The sequence below is a fragment of the Trichechus manatus genome, unplaced genomic scaffold, assembly GCF_000243295.1.
Source record: "Trichechus manatus latirostris isolate Lorelei unplaced genomic scaffold, TriManLat1.0 scaffold00091, whole genome shotgun sequence".
Classification (NCBI taxonomy): domain Eukaryota; kingdom Metazoa; phylum Chordata; class Mammalia; order Sirenia; family Trichechidae; genus Trichechus; species Trichechus manatus.
In genome coordinates, this window is record NW_004444027.1 from 5,215,290 (window position 1) to 5,242,802 (window position 27,513).

The 27,513-nt window shown below is 39.4% G+C and overlaps 1 protein-coding gene across 1 annotated transcript in view; it reads right to left on the reverse strand.

Moving 5' to 3' along the window:
• Positions 1–566: 566 nt before the first annotated feature.
• Positions 567–27,513, reverse strand: part of FBXO16 (F-box protein 16) — a 108,869-nt gene continuing 81,922 nt past the window's right edge. The window contains exons 7-8 of the mRNA XM_004382222.2: positions 12,727–12,833; positions 567–897 (exon numbers count right to left, since the gene is read on the reverse strand). Of these exons, the coding sequence (XP_004382279.1) occupies positions 731–897; positions 12,727–12,833 (274 nt within the window). The 3' untranslated portion in view covers positions 567–730. The remainder of the gene's footprint in view (positions 898–12,726; positions 12,834–27,513) is intronic.

Below are 27,513 nucleotides of genomic sequence, written 5' to 3' on the forward strand. Positions count from 1 at the left end.
ATTGTGCTAGTTATTCTCCATTGTCCCATTCATATCTTCCCCCCTCATCCACTGGCCACACTTCTCGGCTCTGCTCTATGCCTTGGGAGGCTGACATCCAAGGGCTACATCCCCCAGGCTTCTTTGCTTTCTGGCTTCCAGTTGGGTTTAGCAAAAGCACTGTTGGGATGTTGAAGAGTGGGAAGAGAGAGGGGTTGGGGGTATTCTCCCTCATCTCTCCCTGCTAGGCCTTGGTTTTGACACTGGCCTCATTCCTCTATGATATGACATATATTCTGTTGGGTGGCCTCTCTCCTGAGGCTACAGCTCTCATTGGGTTCCAAAGACTCTGATCCCTCCCCTTTGCCTCTTCAGGCCAAGAAGTGATAAAGGCAGCCCATTCTTCTAGGTCCTACGTGCTTCCCCATCCTTTCTTGATTCTTTAACCTACCTACACTGTGGTAAACAGCCCTTCATGAAACTGTTCAAGTAGCCTTGGGAGTGTGCTCTCTTGGGGCCCTGAATATGGCCAATATTAGCAACGGTGTCATCATATGTCTCTTCATAACCCCATGTAATCTATCATTTCATTTCTACTTAAGTTTGTACATGTACCTTTTACTGAAATACTGCAGAACTCATTTTCACAATAAGGTACTTACACCGTAAGAGCTTCTAATAAAGGAGCCAAGTCACATTCAACTCTCAAACATGTACATTTTGTTATTTCTTTAAAAGTCATTTCATATTTTTAAATCAGCTTCGGCTCTGGAGCCTGGATGGGTAAACACTGAAGCCCAGAGTGTCCCTGAAGATGCTGAATGAGAATTTCAGTTGTTGCCTTGGTGGCTGAGAATCCAACTGACTGATGAGAAGCCCAGGCGAGATGAGCTGGAACTTTTAGTGGGGAGCTGAGTTCTGCACTTAGGGATACCTATGGAGGAAAAAGGTGTCGTTAGAGTGAGAGCTATTAAAATAGCAAAGGAAGCTATAACATTAAACTTATTTTAATGATAGAAAACAATTCCATAAACCCATAGGGCTGAATGGGATTTACTAATTTCACCTCCCTGCCAACCCATGCACATCTTCATCTTGAGTTACTAATAATAAGTTCTTCAGTCTTTGGGTACTTTCACAAACATTACTTCAGTTGAATCTCAAGAAAAGTTCTTCAAGGACGATAGGGAAGTATTAACATCTCCATTTTACAAATAAACTGAGGAACACGCAGTTAAGTGACGGTCCAAGTTTACAAAGCTAAAAAGTGTCCTAGCTGGGTATGGACACTTGATCTGACTCTCAGACCAGGTCAATACCAGTATAGCCCCCATATTTCATCATCTCTATTAATCTGTGCATGCACACCCACTCTCTCTAAAAAGTCATAGGTTGACATTGCAGCCAAAACTCACAGTGAGAAAGGATTTCTCCTTGACATCTGGCCATGAGCAGGAAAAGGAAGAAGAAAGAACGGTGAGAGGGAGAGAAAGAAATAATCTAATCTGAGCATGCAGCTATACAGAGTGATGTACTCTTTCAAGTTCACCCTTGGCTTCTACTGTGTGATGAGAGACATAAGAAGTTTTGGCATAACACAAACACTGTAGCTTCCCCCTGAACACAAACCCCTTCCTATTACTTCATACCTAGTGGGCAAATGGCAGGAGTCACATTAGATCATTTGTTACATCTCTCTAATGCTCTAATTGGTATGTTTTCAGTACACAGGATTTCTATTAATCTGGGGAAAATCCTATTTTAGACATTCATGGAATCAGAAATTTAATCAGTGACTGCTGTCTCCAATCCTCTACTTCAGCTAACCTGGTTGTTAATTATCCTACAAGAATGTCACCCACAGCTTGGTCTTGCCTCACCCACTATACCTGCCTGAAGTGGTCTCTTTAGCCTTCCTCTGAATATAACCTGGAAGGCCACCTTCTCCAAGAAGCTGAGCGTCTAGTTAAGTGTCTAGACCCTCAGTGATTCTCTGTCATCTGGATTCCTGAAGCCATTATTATTGAGACCATTCTCAATGAGACTATAAGCTTCATTGAGTCTACAGGCAAATTCATTGAGCCTAGCCTATAGTAAAACCAGTTACTGTTGAGTCGATTTCGACTCATAGTGACCTCATGTGCGTCAGAGCAGCACTGTGCTCTGTAGGATTTTCAATGATTGATCTTTGGAAGTAGACTACAAGACCTTTCTTCTGAGGCACCTTTGGATGGAGATGGACCTGAACCGCCAACCTTTTGGTTAGCAGCCATGCGTATTAACTGTTTGCACTACCTATACATAGTAGGCGGTCTATATATATTCATTGTTGATTTTTCTGAGAAAAAGTGGGCAAAACTGGAGTTAAAAGTTGTAAGTTTTTAGACTCAAAGAGGAAAGTGGTAGGGGGAGGGAGAAATAGGAGTAAATAATCTTCCCTCATTTGAAGTTTTCTGTGTTGTTTTAAGATCAGCACAGAGTAAGCATTTTTGGTGGTGTTTTAAGATCAGCATAAGGTAAAAGAACAAATGAGAGCGTTCCTTTGCGCTCTTGTTCCTACCTGGAAAAAAATTTTTTTCTTCTCTTTTAGTAACAATGAAGATAAAATAATACCTATTGAATGAAGGAAAAGCCTCCTCTGTGCTACAAGCATGGGCTAGTCACCACCTCACCTGTAACAGTTTCAAATTTAATCCTGTCACTGTGCAAAGCATATCTATCACTGCATTTGAGGAACCCCTTTCTCTTAAGCCCCTGGTGCAGTTCACAGGCCCAGGCAGGCTCCTCTCTGCTCCTTTTCCTCCTTTTCTGCTGGTGGCAGGTCCCAGGGACTCCACCTGCTCTCCTCTTCTCTTGGTAGTTGTCACCGCCTGTCCTGATTGTTGGGTTTCTCGTCCCACCAAGATGGCTCTGGGAGGATGGTCTCCTTACGTCCATTCTTCCTTGCTGTCTCTGAATAAAAGCTCACAGACTCTCTTCATTTGAAGACTTTAATGCCCATTATTAAAAGAGAAAAGACAAGATTTATGGGGAAAACATGGGGAAGAGTCCTAGATCACAGTCCACAGCATCTGACTACCTGGTTGAAATGATAACTAGAAATTTCTTTTATACCAATGCTGGAGTTCACCAAACTTTTTTATTCCTACTGACCTTTTACTGCAACCTTGCTGTGAACTCTCCCCTTCCGTCCTCCAGAAGGGCTCATTTTCTTAGCACATAGACTTCATAACAACGACAATCTTAGCAGGATGTTTGAACCCTTATTTCAAGTAGTTATTTTAATTTCTGAGCTCTGAGGACTGGGCAAAGCATATTTTACTAAACCTCTATCCTACATGCAATTCTTCCCTCAAAAGCATTTTGCTACAGCTTCTTGATTTTCTTCTCCTTTTCTCTCTTTAAAAAAAAAAGTTTGTGTATTTTTTAATAGGTTACTTTTCTACAGAGTTCAATATTCAAAAGGTACAAAACGGTACAGTGAAAAATCTCCTACCACCTCATCCCACAGCCCTCCAGTTCTGTTCCTCAAGGGCAACCAAGGTTGCCAGGTGTGTATGTATTCTTCCAGAGATATTTTATACATATGCAAGCAAATATACACATAATATGCAAATACATGCTACTTCTCTCCTTTTTTACACAATTGGTAGCATACTAAAAATACCATTGCTTTTTGTTTACTTACGTATGTGAAGAAGGAGCCCTGGTGGCACAGTGGTTAAGTGCTCGGCTGCTAACTGAAAGTTTGGTGGTTTGAACCCACCAGGGGCACTGCAGGAGAAAGATGTGGCAGTCTGCTTCTGTAAAGATTACAGCCTTGGAAACCCTATGAGGAAGTCCTACTCTGTCCTATAGGGTTGCTATGAGTTGGAATTGACGCGATAGCAACGGGTTTGGTTTTTTGCTATATATGTGAAAGTATATGTGTGTGTGTTTAATGGTTGCATAATAGACTATTTATAGGTAAACCATACAGATAGATACTTAGGTCGTTTTCAATCTTTTGCTCTTAGAAACAATGCTGATATAAATGACCTTGCACATACATGTGAGTCTATCTGCTGTAGCCATCTGTTTTCTGATTGCCAACTGCCATGCAAACTACCAGTATTTCTAGTATTGGAGCATTATCCCAAAGAGTTCCTCAACCTGTGCCTATGAAAAGGGATGAAGTTAGGTAATTTAAATAGATTTTTCTCATCACTTGAACTTATTCTTTTTCTAGAGATATTTGCCCAATAACCTGTACAGTATGTTGTTGTAGTGTCTTAAATCAAAAGAAATAGGAAATTAAAAATGTAAGGCCATGCTTTACACATTGGAAATCTCCAGGGTTATCTTCTTGGCCCACTTCCTAGGCAATCAGTGCCTGGATCTTCAATTGCTGAATCTATATCTCTTGGCTCTGCTCTCCCTCCTGAGCTCCTGGCTCATATATTCAACTCTTCTGAATACTTACACTTGGCAGTCCCACAGGCACCTCAAACAATCCCTCCCTGCTGGGTTTCCAGTCTCGGTAGTGAGTAACAAACATTGATGCAATCACCCAGCCCAGATACCTACAGAGTTTTCCTTTACTTGACTGAAACCTTTCCCCGCGTAGTCTGTAAGCTCCTCAAGGGCAGGGTCTGTGTCTTGTTATGGTATATTCCTAGGGCCTAGTCCAGTGCCTGTAAGCATTTGTTGAATAAACAAATAAACACACAAATGATTCCTCCTCCTCTTTCATTTCAGGACAATGGCTAAACAACCTTGTAAGTGGACTTTGAAGAAGGAATAGAAAATTCCTGTCTTCAGGTGGGATGTCATTTTATTGGGCACAGAGAAGTGAGTGAGAATGCCAAGGTCACTGAGGCTCAGTTTCCCAATAGTAGGGCCTGGAGGGGAAGCTAAGGCACAAGAAGAGATTTTAGCAAGGAACAACTTGGAATATGAGTTATATTTTAACTCCCCAGCTTGAATTTTTCACTCCCCAGTTGAATTTTTTTGGGTTCTCCATTCATGATACTTGCAGAAAATTTACACATTATCATTGAGATAAAAAACACCATTGGATAAACCCATGGATCAGTTAAGGGAGTAGACTGGGTAAAGAAGTATGTAGATATGGAAAATAGACAAATATACTAACAGCAATGATAGCAACTTCAGTGTGCCAATCACTCTTCTAGGAACAGCAGTGATAACAACAGCAATAATAGTTGCTTATATCTGACTGCTGTGCATTGTGCTAATAGTCATACATTTAATATCTTGTTTGATCCTCTCAACAAGCCCCTGGTATGATAAATAAGCAAAGAAGGTGATGATCCTCATTGCAGGAGGCCCCATCCACCTGTCGCACCTTTTTTCTTCCATCTAACCTCAACACTTTATTATGACTTCCAGTTCAGAGGCGATGTGGTAATACTGGATCATTGTGTTTGTAAATAATAACATGAATTTTTTTTGTTGTTGTTGTTTTAGTGATATAAATACAGCTTGAACTCACCCCTGTAAATTACCTAAGAATAAGTTGTGGGGGGGGGGGCAATAACTAAGAGTCATCGGTGGAGATGAAGGCTTGGAGCAGAGAAGATGGCTGGGAGAGTCCCACCTAGAGAGACTTCCTTCTGGGAGGATGGTCTAAGAGGGGTGTCACTTGCTTCATCCCACTAAGTGGTAGTCCTGGCTTTATCCAGTTGAGGAGATGCTCAATCCCCAAGATGGAGCTGCTTCATGGACTTTTGCATCTGGGAGTCTGTGAGGAAGGCCCTTGCTTTCTTCTTATCTGTCTAGAAGCCCAGAAAGCTGCTCATATTTGTCTGTTCACCCCTGGTCAACAGCCAGGGAGAGGGTGTACCCTTTTCCTTCTAGCTGTAAATACCACCACCCATCTTTTGTTGTTCAGCTTCTGCAAGAAATAGAGGTGGGGTGTTGGGAGAAATTACCATAGTTTTAAATAAGCCAGAGGCCTGCCTTTGTTCTTGGTTTGTCTTTTAAGTAATCTTGGGTAAAAATGTCATCTGCAGAGGAAAGCTAAGCAATTTTAACTAGGGTTTTAAATCCAAGACTTATGTGACTATATCATTCAGTCTCCCAAGTAGGTGAAACAATGTAGGTATGTGTTGTAAAATGTGCATAGGCCATAAGGTTTGAATGGTTGTTTGTTAGTAAAGATTGTGAACTCATATTTCAAAACATCCGTGTCTTAGAAAATGGTTTCTAGTGTAGTTTGCGGTAAAACACTATACTACTAAATGATATATGTCTATGTGTGCATATGCATGTGTATATATATACATATACATACATATATGTGCCTATGTGTATAAATAAAAAAATCTCAGTAGTAACAGTGATGGAAGCATATACGGTAACTAATATGTATATAACTAATGTTAATATTGCACTATTCATAAATCCTGATAGATTCTGAACAGAAGCTAATTTGTGTCAAATATTTTGTGTTTAACTTAAATACAAGTAGCCATTTGGTATGTGAAAGTTGGCATCTAAATGTTGAGTGAAATAGAAGCAGGCAGAATTGCTCAGTTGGAAGTGCCAGGGTAATTTATTACATATAGCATGATAAAACAAGAAGCAAGAAGATAGAACAAATAAACTAAGATCTCTTAGAGGCAAAGGAGAAATTCAAAGACTCGAAGTAGTGGTCCATCCTAGGAATTAATTTTGCCCCCAGGATTCTTAGCAATTGGGCCTTTTCTTCTTCTGGGTATCAAAAATGAACAACAAACAAAATCATAGTTATTAAGAAGTAGAGAGCATATAGCCCAGGTCCGTGGCACTAAATTCAGCACAGAAGCACTCTTCAGCCTAGGAGCTTGGAATAGAAAACACTGATGAGAAATAAATGCATTAAAGTATGTAGGTCATGCAGCAAAAGAAAATCTATAGCTTAGATTTTCTACTGCTATTAATGCAACCAATTTTACAGAGTGGAAACTGGTAAAGAAAACTGGGAAAAAGTAAAGAGACGACAAACTTGTTCCACAGGTTAAATCCTCCTGTCAATGCCTCCTGGCTGCCTGACTGGCCCCTTGTCTGTCTCCCAGCAGCTGCTCACCATCAGTGCTCTCCCACCTTTCTTTGTGGTTTAAGGCTGTGATTCAGTATGATTTTTACTGCTGCTACTACTACTTGTGGAAACCCTGGTGGCATAGTGGTTAAGAGCTATGGCTGCTAACCAAGGTTTGGCAGTTCGAATCCATGAGGTGCTCCTTGGAAACTGTATGGAGCAGTTCTACTCTGTCCTATAAGGTTGCTATGAGTCGAAACTGACTCGACAGCAAAGGGTACTACTACTTGCTATTATTTATATGGTGCCCTGGTGGTGCAACAGTTAAGCACTTGGCTGCTAACCGAAAGGTCAGCAGTTTGAACCCACCCAGAAGCTCTTTGGAAAAAAGACCTGGCAATCTACTCCCACAAAGATTACAGCCTAGAAAACCCTATGGGGCAGTTCTTCTCTGTCACATGGGTCACTAGGAGTTGAAATCGACTAGACGGCACCTAACAACAATAGCTACACTTTACTGAGCTAGGCCCTGTGGTAAGTGCTTTATGTACTCCTCCCAACCCTGTGAGATTAGCATTACTACTAACACCTTTTTTCACAGATGAGGAAACAGAGCCTTAGAGAGGTTGAGTAACTTGGCCAAAATTACCAAGCCAGTAAAATAGTAGTACTGTGCGTTGAACCTGTGCTCTTGGTCAGAAAGTGAAAAATAAGATGGCATTTAATGGAGAAGAACACAAACATTTATTGAGAACTTAATATATACCTGGGATTTAGTCCCTGACAACAATCCTTCAAGGTAGGTATCATTATTTCCATTTTACAGATAAAGAAACTGAGGCTCAGAGAAGTTAGTAACTTACCCAAAGTCACACAATTTCATTCAAGAATACATGTGCATGTGACTGCAAAACCCATGTTCTTTCTTATTTTTTTTTTTCCAAATAGAATTCCAAGGAATTCATTGAACTAAATAATTAAAAATCTCTCCTATGGGTAGTTTTAGTTCTACACATCCAAACCAAATAGATATTATTAAAAAACAAACACCCAAGGAGTTCACCAGAATTTGAAAGAAATTTACTAAAGATTTTCTGCAAGGAAACTACTGAATAACTGTTTTGGAAATTCTTCTGTTTTAATTAATTACGTTTTCTAAAATTCAAAGGGAAAGATGGGAGACAGACACCAGTTTTTAATGGTTTAAAATTAAGATTTACTCATGGAATGATATTCTATGCAAAGTCATTTAAATCTAACCTCTGTCCTTCAGGTATCAGGAAAGAGAGGAGAGTGAATGCAGCAGAAACCTATGGACTCCATAGTTTCAGACTTTAGCCTGGAATGGAGTTTAAAAATATTGTTATTCAAATTCTCATTTCATAAATGGGTAAACTAAAACTCAAATAAGTTAAGTGACAGCTAGAGTTGAGACTGGAACCTGGGTTTCCTGATTCTTAAACCTTGTTCTTTCCATGACATGATGTGGGAATCACTTTACAGTCTATTTCTCTTTTCCCCCACCTCCTTTGACCCAAAGAGGGAAAAAAAAGTGAGAAAGTTTGAAGAAGCATTTACAAAATCAGGGCACTAAGAGTAAAGTTATCCTGGAAAGGGTAACTTCAGAGGCTAGAATTAGCAGAGCACAGGAAAAGATAAGGTCTTATCTAAAGCAATTAGAGTAAGCACGCAACTAAAGGTTTTCGTTCCTTGTATTTAGGGGAATATACTGAAACAGCAAACTTTTTGAAATCCATGGCCAAATCAGAACCTAGAAAGCAAGGACTTCTAACATTCAAGTAAAAGTTCAGTGTGAGACAAAAGGTATTTGCTTAAATTGGTAGGAAAAAAAAAAAAAAAGTGAAACAAAATGTCAGTTGGGGTCCTCTTAGTTCAATTCCAGGGTCTATGGAGTCCAAAACCCACCCTTGGTTTTTGTGAGTTGTTCCAAGGGGCTTTTGTTTACTTTGGCTTCTAGACCTCGGAGATTTTGCTTCCATGTGTAAAATGGGTAGAATTTACTATAGAGATTGAAGTGGGTGTATACATCCCAGCAACAGCAAATATTAAGTTCAATTGGAACAGGTGACATTACCATCTAAAAGTGTCCTGGTCCACGGAGAAGTTTTGCTGGCTCCTCTCCTCTACCTAGGAGCCTAGGTGGTACGAACGGTTAACATGCCAGGCTGCTATCCGAAAGGCTGGCAGCTTGAGTCCACCCAGAGGCACCTCAGAAGAAAGGCCTGGAAATCTACTTCTGAAAAATCAGCTATTGAAAACTCTACGGAGCACAGTTCTACTCTGACACACACAGGGTCAGAGTCAACTCCAAGGCTACTGGTTCTCCCCTACACAATCTCAGCTTTTCTCCATCTTGCTGGATTCTTTCTCCTCCTTATCTCTTCCTTCTCTTTTTCCTCTCCCCCACCCCTCTTCCCTTTCTGGAGCAGAAGCAACAAACTCTTCCTCTAATCTCAAGGAGAGCAGGTTTTCCCCTCTTCTGAAGTTGAGGTGCCTGCTAACATCCATGCCCTCAAGGTCTTATTCCTTCTGAGCAAGCTTATCAAAGTCTTCCCCAAGGAGACAGCTCCCACCTTCCCTAAGAGGAATTATAGGGTCAACTGTGAAGAATTAAAAAAAAAAAAAAAAAAACCATACTTTTCATGTCTTTACACAATATTGAAACTCTTTGAAGTTTAATCAAGATGGTACCCAACTGTCCTGTGGAATTTATATTTTTAAATTGTTCTTTTTTCCTGTATGGAATTTTATTATAACAAATAGTAATAGGGATTTCTTGATATTTATATGATTTTAATAAACAGTGTTCAAAATTAAAAAGTATTAATGATGAGATCTAGGCTTTATTCCCATCGTCTATCAATTGTTCACACCAAAAAGTCTGATTAAATTAAGCAGCTGCAACAAGGGGGCTCTGGTGGTCGCCTCTAGAATTGAAAGCGTAAGAGGAAATGAGGTACCCTTTCAGGGGCTGACTTTGAAAACACAAACCTATTAAATGGCAGAAAATATCACAAGTTCACAGGAATATGTGTAGATTTGGAACTGTTATCTGAGAACACTTCCCTTTTTAGAGAGAACTCTCATATTAAAGGCTCTAAGTAACAACAGACAAAAAGCAAAGGTGGTTTCAGTAGCCTGATAGTCACAGTGCTGGAGAGATGGCTTAAGGTATATTCTTTGTACCTCTTCTACATCACTGTGCTTTTATCTCTTCCAACCCTTTCTGTTTAATAAAGCTTTAACTTCTCCAAGTATCACAGGCCCCCTTTTCCTATTACAGGAGCAAGGAGTGTTAGGTCTCAGGCACCTTCTAATTAGGGCTCTGGTGATATGTCACTTTCATCCTTGCCTTTATGATATGCTCCCCTAAGTTTCACCTGCTCTCCTGTTTTCTCTTGATCCCCCTGAAATCTTCCTAGATGTTGTGTTGTTGTTAGTTGCTGTCGAGTCGATTCCGACTCATGGTGACCCTATATGTGTTACAGAGTAGAACTGCTCTATAGGGTGTTCTTGGCTGTAATCTTAATGGAAGCAGATTGCCAGGCCTTTCTCCCATAGAGCTGCTGGGTGGGTTCAAACCACCAATGTTTAGGTTAGCAGTAGAGTGCAAACCATTTGTGCCACCTAGGGACCTTTAAAAACCAAAAACCAAACCTGCTGCTGTCAAGTTGATTCAGACTCATAACGACCTATAGGACAGAGCAGAACTGCTTCATAGAGTTTCCAAGAAGTGGCAGGTGGATTCGAACTGCTGACATTTTGGTTAGTAGCTGTAACTAGCCATAGCTCTTAACCACTGTGCCACCAGGGCCCCAGGGACCTTTACCTGAAAACCAAACCCGCTGCCATCAAGTTGATTCCGACTCATAGTGACCCTGTAGGACAGAGTAGAACTGCCCCAAAGGTTTCCAAGGAGTGGCTGGTGGATTCGAACTGCCGACCTTTTAGTTAGCAGCCTTAATGCTTAGGCCCCCTAATTTCCTAAATATCCATTTCTTCTTCTCTCAGGCTCCACATTCAAGCATTTCTTAATTTTCATGATCTTCATGTATCACTCAGGAGGTTGCTTATTTCCTCTGAGGTATGTGGCTGACAGTGAGGGCAAACTGCCACCATGTGGACGGGGGCCTTCGCCACACACAGCCTTGTGGCTCAAACAGCCAGGCTTATCATAGGCACTATTACCAGGTCAAAGATCACAACGTGCTTTTGGGGGATTTAATTATGCCTTATGCTCTTTATCAAAACTACTAAACATAAATTGTGATTACAATTAGTATATTTACAAAAACAATATAAGCAGACAGATACAATCAGGTACTTCATTTATTAATAGTTATTCTTTATCATTGCTTAATTTACCCTGGTTTCTGTTTAAGCCTTAATTGGCACAACTTTTTAACTTTTTAATTTATAATGAATATTTCAACTCAAGCCCTGCTAGTATTTGACAGATGGTTAATGTCAAAAGCCCACAGGGCTGGTTTCTGTTCAGCGTTTTTTTTTTTTTTTTTTTAAAGCAGGAGAAATTTTTGACTTTGCCAGTAATTTGTAAGCATACATCATCATCAACTTTTATTGTACTTCAGACTCCCTGTTCTCCCTTGGATTTCTCTTCTACTCTTGGCCTAGCAGGGGTTAGGAAAGCAGACAGAAGCATACCCTAATGGCCTGTGTGATAAGCCTCATAAAGTTATTTTTCTCAATTAATGGTTTCACTGACAATTTCACTGCTTTGCTCTAAGCTTTCTCATTCCTTGTGCATCTGCACAGTCACCTATGATAAGCCTCATCCAGTCCAACAAAACTGGTTGCCCAGAATATAGACTGCTCCGCTTTAAGAAGACCGTATCTCTTCTTTTCAGAACGTTAACACCTGAAAACAATTTAAACAGAAAGCAATAGGGCTTTAAAGCAGAGCTATAAAAGTGATTTATTCATGAGTACATACTTATTCCTCTCCCAACTGACATTTATTTTATATTAATTTTCCTTGAGTACACATCCTCAGTTTTTCCCTAAATTCTTACTACTACTACAAACTCTTTATTCCACTCTTATTCCCTTTTACTTTGCCCCAAAGACTCTCATATATGCTGGAAAGGATCATTAGGGTACTGAATCACAATTTGGGTAACTGTGCTATGAAATGGTAATACTCCCTACTCACAAGTATTGACTTTATTAGGTAGACAATTAGTTATTTTTTAATTAAGTTTTTAAGAATAATTCTTAATTAATTTTTCTGAACTTATTCTAAATGTACCTTTATAGTCATGCTCCACTGGCAGCCAGAAAGCTATCGAAAGCATTACCTTCTTCATAGGCCACTGGAACCTGTACTCTTAGAGATAAGCAATTTTTGGTAGGGACTCTCCCTCCCCAAAGGAATCACTGCAGAAGAAAGAACTAATGATAATTTACTCCCTTTATATTATATATTCATTTATAGTTTCAAAGCAGTTTCATAGACACCATTTCAACCAGTCTTTAAGACAGACAGAGCAAACAGAAGCTAAGAGAGATTAAATAAAAGGTTTCTTTGAGGTCACACAGCTAGTCAGTCAGTATCAAAGACCAAGATTTAAACCACCATTTGATGACTGTGATTAAAAAAACAAATTCAATCTCACAAATAGGATTAGAGATCCAGAGATTTTCATTAACTTTATGGTGGTGAATCTTTTATAAGCAATACTTACTTACCAGTGACTGAGCTTTTCTTAGCTTAGATTTGTCCTGTAATTTATTTTTCTTATCATGTGGCTGTTGGCTGAAATCTGGAGTCATTTCATTTTTTTTCCTCCTTCTGTAAGTTAAAAAGCATTGGAAAAATTATAAATTGCCATTTTTTAAATTTGTATAGTTATTCGTCTGTTTGATTTTGTTGTCCCTGTGATTTAAATGACTGCCTTCACAGCTGGGGCTGGGGCCTAGGGACCATAGTTTTGGGGGACATCTAGGTCAACTGGCATAACATAGTTTATAAAGAAAATGTTCTACATCCCACTTTGGTGAGTGGAGTCAAGAAGTAAAACATTTGAAAAATAAAAGATTGTCTTCACTCAACTAAAAACAACTCAAATGTCTATCAATAGAGAACTGGCTGAATAAACTCTGACATATCAACACAATGAGTACTATAAGCTGTAAAAAGGACTGTAGTATATTTCTACATATGACTCTAGAGTAATCCAGGTATATTGTTATCTGAAAAGAGAAAGGTGGAGAAAGAGTATTGTGTGCTACCATTTATTTCAGGAAAGAGGTAAAAAAAAAAAAAAAAAAATAGAGGTATTTGCTTGTATTTTTTAAAATAGAAGGATTAAACCACAAAATTTTAAAAAATGGTTATCTATAAGTAGGATTTCCATGTGTTCTGATCCAGAACAGGAAATAGTACAGAAAAACAAGGACACAAGCTAGACTTCAAATATATTTTTCTTTGTGTGTATTTGATTTTTTGTATACTTGATTCTATTATTTTCTCAAAATTATAAAATAAAATTGAGAAAAAAATCTCCAAAAAGTAAAATCAAAATGAAATTATCTTGTCTATAGAGTTGGTGGCATTACTACCAAGAGAGAAATTATTTCATGTAACTTCAAAACAATAATTTGTGAGTATTCTTGTAGAATATATCCTAAGAGCAAAAACACAAAGAAATCTTAAACTGTTTTCTGAGTAATTTTATTGTTTGTATTAATATTTGTTTTCTAAAATTATGATACATATTAGGATAAAGCAGGGGTCCGCAAACTATAGCCTATGGACCAAATCTGGCCCACCACCTGTTTTTATAAATAAAGTTTTATGGGAACACAGTCACACTTATTTTTTTCTGCACATTGTCTATGACTACACACTACAACGACAGAGTTGAGTAGTTGTGATGGAGATCATAAGGCCTTCAAAGATGAAAACATTTACTGTCTAGCCCTTCAGTAGACTATGCAAAGGCATTCGACTGTGTGGATCATAACAAATTATGGATTACATTGTGAAGAATGGGAATTCCAGAACACTTAATTGTGCCCATGAGGAACCTGTACATAGATGAAGAGGCAGATGTTCGAATAGAACAAGGGTATACTGCGTGGTTTAAAGTCAGGAAAGCTGAGTGTCAGGGTTGTATCCTTTCACCATACCTATTCAGTCTGTATGCTAAGCAAATAATCTGAGAAGCTGGACTATATGAAGAAGAACGGGGCATCAGGATTGGAGCATCTGCGATATGCAGATGACACAACCTTGCTTGCTGAAAGTGAAGAGGACTTGAAGTAGTTACTGGTGAAGATCAAAGACCACAGCTTTCTGTATGGATTACACCTCAACATAAAGAAAACAAAAATCCTCACAACTGGACCAATAAGCAACATCATGATAAACACAGAAAAGACTGAAGTTGTCAAGGATTTCATTTTACTTGGATCCACAATCAACACTCATGCAAGTAGCAGTCAAGAAATCAAAAGATGCATTGCATTAGGCAAATCTGCTGCAACAGACCTCTTTAAAGTGTTGAAAAGCAAAGATGTCACCTTGAAGACTAAGGTGTGCCTGACCCAAGTCATGGTATTTTCAATTGTATCATATGCATGTGAAAGCTGGACAATGAATAAGGACGACCAAAGAAAAACTGACACCTTTCAATTGTGGTGTTGGTGAAGAATATTGAATATACCATGGAGTGCCAAAAGAAGGAACAAATCTGTCTTGGAAGAAGTACAACCGGAATGCTCCTTGGAAGCAAGGATGGCATGACTACATCTTACTTCATACTCTGGACATGTTATCAGGAGGGATCAGTCCCCGGAGAAAGACATCATGCCTGGTAAAGTGCAGGGTCAGCGAAAAAGAGGAAGACCCTCAACGAGATGGACTGACACAGTGGCTGCAACAACGGACTCAAGCATAACAGTGATTTTGAGCGCAACAGTGTTTTGCCCTGTAGTACACAGGGTCACTTTGAGTCAGAACCGACTAGACGGCACCTAACAACAACAACAGCCCTTTACAGAAAAAGTTTGCCTAAAATAATGGATCTAGGCCATCATCATCAATGATCACTAAAATCATAAAAAGGGAAACAATCACAAATTATGTGCCTCATGATGGAAGTACATAACCCCATCATTATATATTGAAGCCTCTAGATCTGAGTATCAGTATGGCAAATTCATGTTAAACTGCATGTTGGGGGTGCAATCAGCAAAACCCAGAATGTGAGAAACTTTACAGGCTATGTGACCTGATTTCTTCAACAAATAAATTCAAGAAAGAAAGTTAAAAAAAAAAAAAAAAAAGACAAGGATTAAAAAAGACTTAAGTGACACATTGACCAAATGCAGTATGTAGTTCTTATTTAGAACCTGATTAAACAAACCAACTGTTAAAAAAAAAAAAAAATCGAAACACTTATGAGACATTCAAGAAAACCTGAAATTGCCTTGACATTTGATTATATTAAGGAATCATTGTTAATTGTTTTAGATGTGATACGATTTTTAGAAAGAGTTCTTATCTTTCAAGGATATACACTGAAATAATTATGGATGAAATAATATTACATTTGAATTTGTCTCAGAAATAATCCAGGGGAAGGACTAAGTGGGTGAGGGTATAAATAAAACAAGATTGGCCATGAGTTGAAAACTGTTGAAGCTGGATGATGGTTACAAGGGGTTCATTTTACTATTCTCTTGAATTTCCATTATAAAGTTTCATTAAAAAGATTATCTTTGTCCAAATATTTCTTGCTACTTAATTTTCAAAAATTTCTCCTAACTTTTAATTATGAGAAATTTCAAACACACAGAAAAACTGAAAGAATAGTGCAGTGATTACCCAATATACTCTCCATCTAGATTCAACAACTGATAACATTTGACTAGTTTTGCTTTGTCTTTACATACATACAAACGTATACATGTATTTACTTTGTCTCTCTATATTTACACATACATACATATACATCCACATATACTACATACATATGTATATATATATATATATATATTTGCTGTGCCATATGAAACTAAGTTGCAGACATCATGACACTTCATTCTTAAATATTTCAACACACATCTCCTAAGATAAAGACATTCTCCTACTCAGTCATAGTAGCATCATCACACCTTAAAAAATGAAAAGTAATTATTCTTTAATATTATCTAATACCAAGGCCATATTCAAATTTCTGCAATTGTTCCAAGAATGCCTTATATAGTCTTTCTTTTTTTAACCAGAATCTCACCTAGATTTAAACTGTACTGGGTTGTTATGTCTGTTATATCCAGAACATTCTCACCATCTCCTTTTCCCTCCCATGGCTCTAACTCTTTAAAGAGTCCATCACAGTTATCACATAAAAAATCCAGTTGCCACTGAGTTGATTCTGACTTCTGGTGAACCCATGTGTGTCAGAGTCGAACTGTGCTCCATAAGGTTTTCAATGTCTGATTTTTTCAGAATAAGATCTCCAGGCCTTTCTTCTGAGGTGCCTCTGGGTAGACTCGAACTGCCAACATTTCAATTAGCAGCTGAGTGTGTTAACCATCTGTACTACCCAGTGACTCCACAGATTGTACCATATTCTGGTTTTCCTGTTTGTTTCCACATCGTATCATTTACTTGTTCCTTTGTTACTATACTTTTAGAAAACAGGAAGTTAGGTCTCCAGACTTCATTGAATTTAAGTTAAAGAAGGTTGGCAAGATGTGTATTTCATATTGTATCGTATCATGACACTCAACATCAGGTTTTCCCCCAATAGTGACTCTAAGTTTGATCAACTTAACAAGGTGGTGACTGCCAAATCTTTCAACTGTAAAAATGCATTTTTACCTTTGCAATTAGTAAGTAATCTGTGGAATGATACTTTGGCACCCTGAGAACTTCCTTTAAATTCCAATTTAAAATTTTTGACTTCCTCTATGTCAGGTATCCACCCTGCCTTGTCTTTCTAGCTCTAGAGGCAATTGTAATCACCTTCCCATCCTGTATGTGCCTCTGAGAGCAGCTACCTCATTGTCTGATTTGCCTTCCTCATTAATTGCACTTCTGATGGCAGGACACCCTCCAATTTGATTAGGTGGACTTCAGATAACATTTAGTGTTATTTCAGTGCCAGATTCTCCTAAAACAGGCTTTTCCTATGTATCTTCTACTCTAGACTATCCAGCTTGATCAAACATAGTTAGGAAAAATGACCAGCTATCAAGTTAGAATGTGAAGAAGAGTGTCAGCTTATACAAATTTCAAACATACAGAAAAGTTGAAAAAACAGTGCAGTGATTACCCATATACTTTCTATCTAGATTCAATAATTGATAATGTTTTGTTATATTTACATCTTTATATGCTTGCATGAGCATGCATGCGTACATGTGCGTGCGTGCACACACACACACACACAAATTTTTTTGACCTGATCCTTTTAAGAATCCACCCCAACCTCTCAGCTCCCACATACCCTTGGCCCAGTGAAGAAGGTTGTCCGCACATAAAATGAATGCCCTGGTGACAGCTCTACATTCATAAAATGAGCTTCAGTGTTGCTCAATTTCACTTGATCAAACTTTCCTCTATCTGTTGGATTTTCTGTTACCAATCTGACTCACTCTTAGTCTCTCTAGCTTGATTTACCAATTGGTTGCCTTACATTTCCAACTTTGGCTCTGTTCTCTGGATTCTAATCTCTATTATCCTCCTCTGAAATTGTGCCTGATGGACTAATAACTCAGCATTTCTCACACCTGTATTGCTCATTCATACTGGGCTGAAATTATCAAGCACACAAGCATTAGGCAGTAGAAATTAAGAGGACCTAACAACTAAAAAATTGACTTACCTCCTTGACAAATACAGTGGTGCATGATTTTTGTTTGATTCAACTAGATGAGAAAAGTTAATGTCCTTTTACTAAGGGAGGCATTTCAAGTTAGGGAAAGGCAACCCTGTACCACAATCATCCCAGCCCACTTCTTTCATGCAAGACATTTCAACGAACAACCAAGGAGCTCCACTAGGACACCTCAAAGACTCAAGACTCTTTCAGATAATCTGCATATTTGGGGAGGGCTGCAGAAGAACCACTTTTAGCAGAACTCTAAAGCTATTAAGATATTATTCTAGAGACCTGTTTGTCGCTGACAGGATGTTTTCAGGTTTGAAAGATCCTAATGAAGAGATTTCTGGTGTCCTTGTCAAAGCACCAAAACAATAACAATAATTTCCTTTATGACATCTGGATTTGAGTATAATGATAATTCCTTTCTCTCTTCATTTTTCCCTCTCTCCATTCCTTCCACAAATTTTTTTTCTAATTACTTTATTGAGGAATAATTTACTTAAATAAATGCATCCACTTGAAGTGTACAATTTGGTAAGTTTTGATAGCTGCATGCACCCACGAAACCATCACCACAATCGATATATAGAGAGAGGCGAGGCCAAGAAGCCAGAATAGTCAGACACTTCATGTCATCCCTCTTAAAACAAAGACCTGAAAAAACAAGTAAATCAGATATATATGACGATCTAGGAACCCTAATCATCAAAGACAAAGCTAAAGAATTGGACTGAATGACAGGTGGAAGGAGAGACAATTCAAAAACAGCTGAAACAGGGAATTACAGATTGCAGGATCACTGGCATCCTGCTAACTGAATCTGTGCAGTGCACACAGGCTGAGGCAAGCAGCAACATTCCAAGCCAAAAGCCACTCCATCTGGTGCAGCCAAACAGAAGCGAATTTGCCTGCACTTCCAGAACCAAACTGGAGTGACACCAGACCTGTGAAAGTTAAGTGCAAGCTCCCAACCCACTACACGCCCTTTTCCCACTAGAGCTCCAAGGCCCTCAAGCCTGGGACTCATGGCTGGGTCTGGAGGCACCAGCTGCTTCACTCATCCACTGGCATAGGGGGTCCACAGACTTATAACACCCTTACCCCCACCCCAGTGCCTTGCGGGCTAAGCCAACACCACATGCCCCCATTAGGACATCATGGGCAGGGCATCTGCCTGAAGCCTATTTTCAACCTACAGCAGCCAAGTGGGAGCTGTGGATTTGTGACATATGACACTGCCTTGCCCCCTAAAAAGGGCCCTCATCAACCCACACCAGGGGCCTGAGGACTGGTGGCATCACCCACTCCATCTAGCCACCACACCAGGGGCCTGAGAATTAGTGATGCCTCCCAATCCCTCTAGCCAATGGTACCAACAAAGGACCAGCTGCACTACCCCTCCCACCCCCCTGACTACATGCTCTTGTGGACAGGGGCATGCCCTACATTCAGGCACCTGGTGGCAGCCAACAGCCCCTTGCCTTGTCCCTTACATCGCCCCCCATTGAAACTAGAGACCTGTGCCTGCTCCAAACACCCCCACACAACCATGTCCACCTAGGACTGTAGGTGAGAGTCTCCACACCACACATTCAGTGATGGACAACCCAGGCACCTGTGACCCCAACAACCACACCAACTCAGGAATAGTGAACAGACTCCCAGGCTCACACACCTAGTAGTTGCTCAGACCACCTGGAGACAGGAGGTGAGAGCTTCAATGATGCCAATGATATCAAATCACATAAAGAAGCAGGACAAGACGGCTCCAGCAAGTAACTAAAATAAAGAACCAGAAAACTTTCTCAAGGAAGATAAGGCAATGGAACTACCTCATAAAGAACTCAAAAGACTAATATGCAAAGCTCTCCAAGAAATCAGGAAGGAGATCAGGCAAAACACAGACCCAACCAATGAACAAACAGACAAAGCAACAGAAGAATTCAGGAAAACAATACAGAACAAAACGACAGAATAAACAGTCTACTAGAAACCATACAGAGACAACAACTAGAAATCTGAAAGATTAACAATAGAATTTCAGAATTAGATAACTCAATGGAATGTCACAGGAGCATAACTGAGACAATGGAAGTCAGAAGACAATGGAAGATAAATCCCTTGACATCAACTTGTTTGAGGAAAAGTCAGAAAAAAGAGAATGGAAAAGAAAGTGAAGAAAGCTTAAGATTATGTGGGACACTATCAAGAGGAAAAATCTACAAGTCATCAGAGTACCAGAAAGGGGAAGATAATGGAAAACACAGAGAGAATTGTTGAAAATTTGCTGGCAGAAAACTTCCATAGTATAATGAAAGATGAGAAGATATCTATCAAAGAAGCTCAATGAACCCCATACAGGACAGACCCCAAAAGAAAGTCACCAAGACATATCATAATCAAACTTGCCAAAACCAATGACAAAGAGTTAGAGGCGAGGCCAAGATGGCAGAATAGTCAGATGCTTCCTGTGGCCCCTCTTACAACAAAGACCCAAAAAAACAAGTGAATCGATTATATATGACAATCTAAGAGCCCTGAACATCAAAGACAAAGTTGAGGAGTTGGACTGCATGGCAGGGGCAGGGAGAGACAGTTCAGAAGCAGTGAGGATTTGCCAAACCTGACCTGGCCAGTACTTTGCAGGCCGGATCTGCTGATGCGTGCAGACTGAGACAAGCAGTAGCACTCGGGACGCGTTTTCCACATCGGAAGAAACCAAGCAGTGGAGAGTCTGCACAAGCCTCCGGAGTCAGGGGGAAGCGGCGCTGGATCTGCAAAAGTTAAGTGCATCTAACCTACTGCATGGGATCAAAATAACCCTTCCCCTCTGGGAAGTGACTCTCTCCCCTTCACCTGCCCCCTCCCTGCTCTGCTCTGGTCCTGGAATGGCTTCAGCGATTGCCATGCCCCCTGGGCTGGAAGTGGGACCCACTGTGCTGTCTAAGGCAGTCTCCCAGCTTTGGAGAGGGAACAAATAAACAAATGAATAACAAATAGGAAAAAATAATCTGCCAGCTCCCCTAAGCCAGGACCTCTGGGCAGGCACTGCCCCTTTGCCTAGGCACAGGCATAAGGGGTCCACAGACTCTGAATGCCTTTCACCCTTGCCTAGACCTGTGTGGGCCCATTTCAATTGCGGAGGCCCTCACTAGCATAGTACAACAGGGTATATACCTGAAGCCTATTTTCAACTGCAACAGCTAACGGGGAGTGGCAGATTAATGACATTTGCACCTCCCTGCCCATTAAGCAGGGTCCTCACCTACCCACGAGGGGCCCGAGGACTGGTGGCTCCAACCACTCCACCTAGCCACCCACAACAGGGGTCCCAGAATAAGTGGTGCCTCCTAGTCCTTACAGCCAACAGCATTGGGTGCCCAAAGTCTGGCTGCAAAACCCACCCACCTACATGCTCCAGGGAACAGGGACACACCTTCCACCCAGGCAATCAGGGGCAGCCATCAGCCCCCCACCTTGCTCAAAACATAACCACCTACTGCAGCCAGACACCTGCACCTGCTCCAATCACCCCTATGTAGCCCTGCCCTTCTAGGACTGTAGGTGAGAGCCTGCACCACATACTTGGCGACTGACGACCTAGACACCTGAGCTGAATCCACACAAGAAAAGTAAATGGACCCCTGTGCTCACATACCTAGTAGCAGCTCTAACCACCTGGTGCCAGGACATGAGGGCTTCAAAGATGCCAATAATCAAACTAGGTCACATGACCAGCCTATCTGGGCATATCAAAATAAAACAAGAAGCTAGGACACAATAAGCAAAACCAACGACAAAGAAAGAATCCTGAGAGTGGCTAGAGATAAACAAAAAGTCACCTACAAAGGAGAACCAATAAGACTAAGCTCAGATTAACCTATTGCCATCAAGTTGATTCCGACTCATAGCGACCCTATAGGACAGAGTAGAACTGCCCCATAGGGATTCCAAGGAGTGCCTGGTGGATTTGAACCACTGGCCTTTTGGTTAGCAGCTGTAGCTCTTAACCACTACGCCACCAGGGTTTCCAAGCTCAGATTACTCAGCAGAAGCCATGCAGACAAGAAGGCAATGGGTGGACATATATACAGCCTTGAAGGAAAAAAAAGATGCCAGCCAAGAATTACATACCCAGCATCTCAAATATGATGGAAAAATTAGCTCATTTCCAGATAAACAGAAATTAAGAGAATTTGTAAAAACCAGACCAAAATCACAAGAAATATTCAAAGGAGTCCTTTGGTTAGAGAACCAACAACACTGGACAACAATCCAAGACTAGGGTACAGGACAGATCAACCAGATATCAACCCAGATAGGGAATTCACAAAAACAAATCAAAACTAAAAGACTGAAAATAGGGAACCAGAGACATCAACATGTAAATGACAACATTGTCAAAACAAAAAAGAGGGAATAAACAGTGTAGTCATAGAACTTCCATATGGAGAGGAAGCCAAGATGATATCAAGAAATAAAACAGTGATTTAAACATAGAAAAATAAAGGTAAATTTCAAGGTAACCACAAAGGAAGCTAACAAATCTACCCATCAAAATAAAAACGAAGAAAAACATAAAGACTCAGCAAACACAAAACCAATAATGAAAGAGATGAAAAGAAAATACATAAACAAAAAGAACTCAGCACAGAAAATTAAGCAAAACAAAGAAACCGTTAACACCACACACACACACAAATACATCAAAAACACAGCAGTAAACTCATGCCTATCAATAATTACGCTGAATGTAAATTGCCTAACTACACCAGTAAAGAGACAGAGAGTGGCAGAATGGGTAAAAGAAACATGATCCATCTACATGCTGTCTACAACAGACACACATAAGACACAAACACATAAACAAACTAAAACTTAAAGGATGGAAAAAATATATAAAGCAAACAATACCCAAAAAAGAGCAGGAGTAGCAATATTAATCTCTGACAAAATAAGACTTTAAAGCAAAATTCACCAAAAAGGATAAGGAAGGACATTACATAATGATTAAAGGGGCAATACACCAGGAGAACATAACTATAATAAATATATATCCACCCAATGACAGGGCCCCAAAATACATAAAACAAACTCTAACAGCATTGAAAAGAGAAATAGACAGTTTGACAATAATAGTAGAAGACTTTAACACACTACTTTTGGTGAAGGACAGAACATCTAGAAAGAAACTAAATAAAGATACAGAAAATCTAAATGCCAAAATCAGCCAACTCGACCTTACAGACATATACAGAACATTCCATCCAACAACAGCAAAGTATACATTCGTTTCCAATGCACATGGAACATTCTCCAGAACAGACCACATTTTAGGCCACAAAGCAAGCCTTAACAAAATCCAAAGCATCGAAATATTACAAAGCATCTTTTCTGACTATAAAGCCATTAAAGCAGAAATCAACAACAGAAAAAGCAAGGAAACAAAAACCGAACACATGGAAATGGAACAACACCTTGCTCAAAAACTACTGGGTTATAGAAGAAATTAAGGATGGAATAAAGAAATTCATAGAATAAAATGAGAATGAAAACACATCTTACCAAAACCTTTGGGACACAGCAAAAGCAGAGCTTAGAGGTCAATTTATAGCAATAAACACACACATCAAAAAAGAAGAAAGGGCCAAATTCAAAACATTAACCCTACAACTTGAACAAATAGAAAGAGAGTGGCAAAAGAAGCCCTCAGGCACCAGAAGAAAGGAAATAATAAAGATCAGAGCAAAAATAAATGAAAAAGAGAATAGAAAAACAATTGAAAGAATCCACAAAACGAAAAGTTGGTTCTTTGAAAAGATCAACAAAATCGACAGACCACTGGCAAAACTGACAAAAGAAAAGCAAGAGAGCAAGCATATAACCCGCATAAGAAACAAGATGGGTAATATCACAACAGACCCAACTGTAGTAAAAAGGATCATAACAGAATACTATGAAAAACTGTACTCAGACAAATTTGAAAACCTAGACGAAACGGATAAATTTTTAGAAACACACTACCTACCTAAACACAAACTAAGGTAGAAAAACTAAACAGACCCATAACAAAAGAAGAGATTGAAGAGGTAATTAAAAAAACTCCCAACAACAACAACAAAAAGCTCAGGCCTGGACAGCTTCACTTCAGAATTCCACCAAACTTCCAGAGAAGAGCTAACACCAATACTACTCAAGATATTTTGGAGCACAGGAAAGGAAGGAATACTCTCAAACTCATTCTATGAAGCCAGGATAACCCTGATACCAAAGCCAAGCAAAGACACCTCAAAAAAGAAAAAAAAAAAAGAAGACTACAGACCAATATCCTTCATGAACATAGATGCAAAAATTTTCAACAAAATTCTAGCCAATAGAATTCAACAGCAGATCAAAAAAATAATACATCACGACAAAGTGGGATTCATACCAGGTATGCAGAGATGGTTCAACATTACAAAATCAATCAACATAATCCACTACATAAATAAAACAAAAGAAAAGAACCACATGATCTTATCAATCTGCACAGAAAAGGCATTTGGCAAAGTTCAACACCCATTCCTAATAAAAACTCTCAGCAAAACAGGAATAGAAGGGAAATTCCTCAACATAGTAAGGGCATTTATACAAAGTGAACAGCCAACATCATTCTAAATGAAGAGACTGAAACAGGAGAGTGGGAACCAGACAAGGATGCCCTTTAAGACCACTTTTATTCAACATTGCCTGGCTAGAGTAATAAGGAAAGAAAAAGAAATAAAGGGCATCTAAATTGGTAAGGAAGAGGTAAAATGATCCCTATTCACAGATGATGTGATCTTATATACAGAAAAGCCCCAAGAATCCACAAGAAAGTTACTGAAACTAATAGAAGATTTCAGCAAAGAAGCCAGATACAAGATTAACATACAAAAATCAGTTGGATTCCTCTATACCAACAAAGACAACTTTGAAAAGAAAATCACCAAATCAATACCATTTACAATAGCCCACAAGAAGATAAAGTCTTTGACATAAAAGACCTATACAAAGAAAACTACAAAACACTACTGCAGGAAACTAAAAGAGATCTACATAAATGGAAAAATATACCATACTCATGGACAGGAAGACTCAACATTGTGAAAATGTCAATTCTTTCCAAAGCGATCTGCAGATACAGTGCAATACTGAACCAAATTCCAACAGCATTCTTTAATGAGATGGAGAAACAAATCACCAACTTTATATGGAAAGGGAAAAGGCCCTGGATAAGTAAATCATTACTGAAGAAGAACAAAGTGAGAGGTCTCAAACTCCCTGATTTTAGAACCTATTACACCACCACAGTAGTCAAAACAGCCTGGTGCTGGTACAACAATAGACACATAGACCAGTGGAACAAAATTGAGAACCCAGATGTCAATCCATCCATCTATGAGGAACTGATATTTGACAAGGGACCAAAGTCTGTTAAATAGGGAAAAGACAGTCTCTTTAACAAAGGATGCTGGCATAACTGGATGTCCATCTGTAAAAAAATGAAACAAGATCCATACCTCACACCATCCACAAAAACTAACTCAAAATCAATCAAAGACCTAAATATAAAATCTGAAATGATAAAGATCATGGAAGAAAAAAAAGGGACAATGGTAGGGGACCTAATATACTGCATAAATAGGATACAAACCATAACTAACAATGTACAAACACCAGAAAAGAAACTAAATAACAGGGAGCCCCTAAAAATATACACTTACGCTCATCAAAAGACTTCATCCAAAGAGTAAAAAGAGAACCTACAGACTGGGAAAAAATTTTGGGCTATGACATATCCGACAAGGGTCTAATCTCAAAAATCTACAAGATACTGCAACATCTGAACAATCAAAAGACAAATAAACCAACTAAAAAACAGGCAAAGGACATGAACAGACACTTCACCAAAGAAGACATTCAGGCGGCTAACAGACACAAGGAAATGCTCCAGATCATTAGCCATTAGAGAAATGCAAATCAAAACTATCTTGAGATGCCACCTCATCCTGACAATACTGACATTAATCCAAAAAACAGAAAAAAACAAATGTTGGAGAGGTTATGGGAACATTGGAACTCTTATGCAGAGCTGGTTGGAATGTAACATGGTACAACCATTTTGGAAAACGATATGGCACTTCCTTAAAAAGCTAGACTTAGAAATACCATAATGATCCAGCAATCCCACTCCTAGCAATATACCTGAGAGAAATAAGAGTCGCCACACAAATAGACATATGCACACCCATGTTCACTGCAGCACTATTCACAACAGCAAAAGGAAACAACCTAAATGCCCATCAACAGATGAATGGATAAACAAATTATGGTACATACACACAATGGGCGTGGTCGGCAGTAGGTCGTTAAAAAACAGGAAAGAAAGATAAGACCAAAATAGATGTCAGAAGAGACTCTGAAACTTGCTCTTGAATGTCAAGTAGCTAAAGCAAATGGAAGAAATGATGAAGTAAAAGAGCTGAACAGAAGATTTCAAAGGGTGGTTCGAGAAGTCAAAGTATTATAATGACATGTGCAAAGACCTGGAGTTAGAAAACCAAAAGGAAAGAACACACTTGGCATTTCTCAAGCTGAAAGAACTGAAGACAACATTCAAGCCTCAAGTTACAATACTGAAGGATTCTTTGGGGAAAATATTAAACGATGCAGGAAGCATCAAAAGATGGAAGGAATACACAGAGTCACTATACCAAAAAGATTTGGTTGATGTTCAACCATTTCAGGAGGTAGCATATGATCAGGAATAAATGGTACTGAAGGAAGAAGTCCAAGCTGCACTGAAGGCACTGGTGAAAAACTACGCCCCAAGAACTGACAGAATACCAATTGAGATGTTTCAACAAACAGATGCAGCACTGGAGGTTCTGACTCGTCTATGCCAAGAAATTTGGAAAACAGCTACCTGGCCAACCAAATGGAAGAGACCCATATTTTTACCTATTCCCAAAAAAGGTGATCCAACTGAATGCGGAAATTATTGAACAATATCATTAATATCACACACAAGTAAAATTTTGCTGAAGATTATTCAAAAGTGGCTGCAGCAGCTTATTGACAGGGAACTGCCAGAAATTCAAGTCAAACTCAGAAGAGGACGTGGAACCAGGGATATCATTGCTGACATCAGATGGATCCTGGCTGAAAGCAGAGAATACAAGAAAGATGTTTACCTGTGTTTTACTGACTATGCAAAGGCATTTGACTGTGTTGATCATAACAAATTATGGATAACATTGAGAGGAACGGGAATTCCAGAACACCTAATTGTGCCCATGAGGAACCTCTACATAGATCAAGAGACTGTTGTTCAAACAGAACAAGGGGATACTATGTGCTCTGAAGTCAAGAAAGGTGTGTGTCAGGGTTGTATCCTTTCACCATACCTATTCAATCAGTGTGTTGAGCAAATAATCCAAGAACCTGGGCTATATGAAGAAGAATGGGACATCGGGATTGGAGGAAGACTCATTAACAACTTTCGATATGCAGATGACATAACCTTGCTTGCTGAAAGTGAAGAGGACTTTAAGCACTTACTGATGAAGATCAAAGACCACAGCCTTCAGTATGGATTACACCTCAACATAAAGA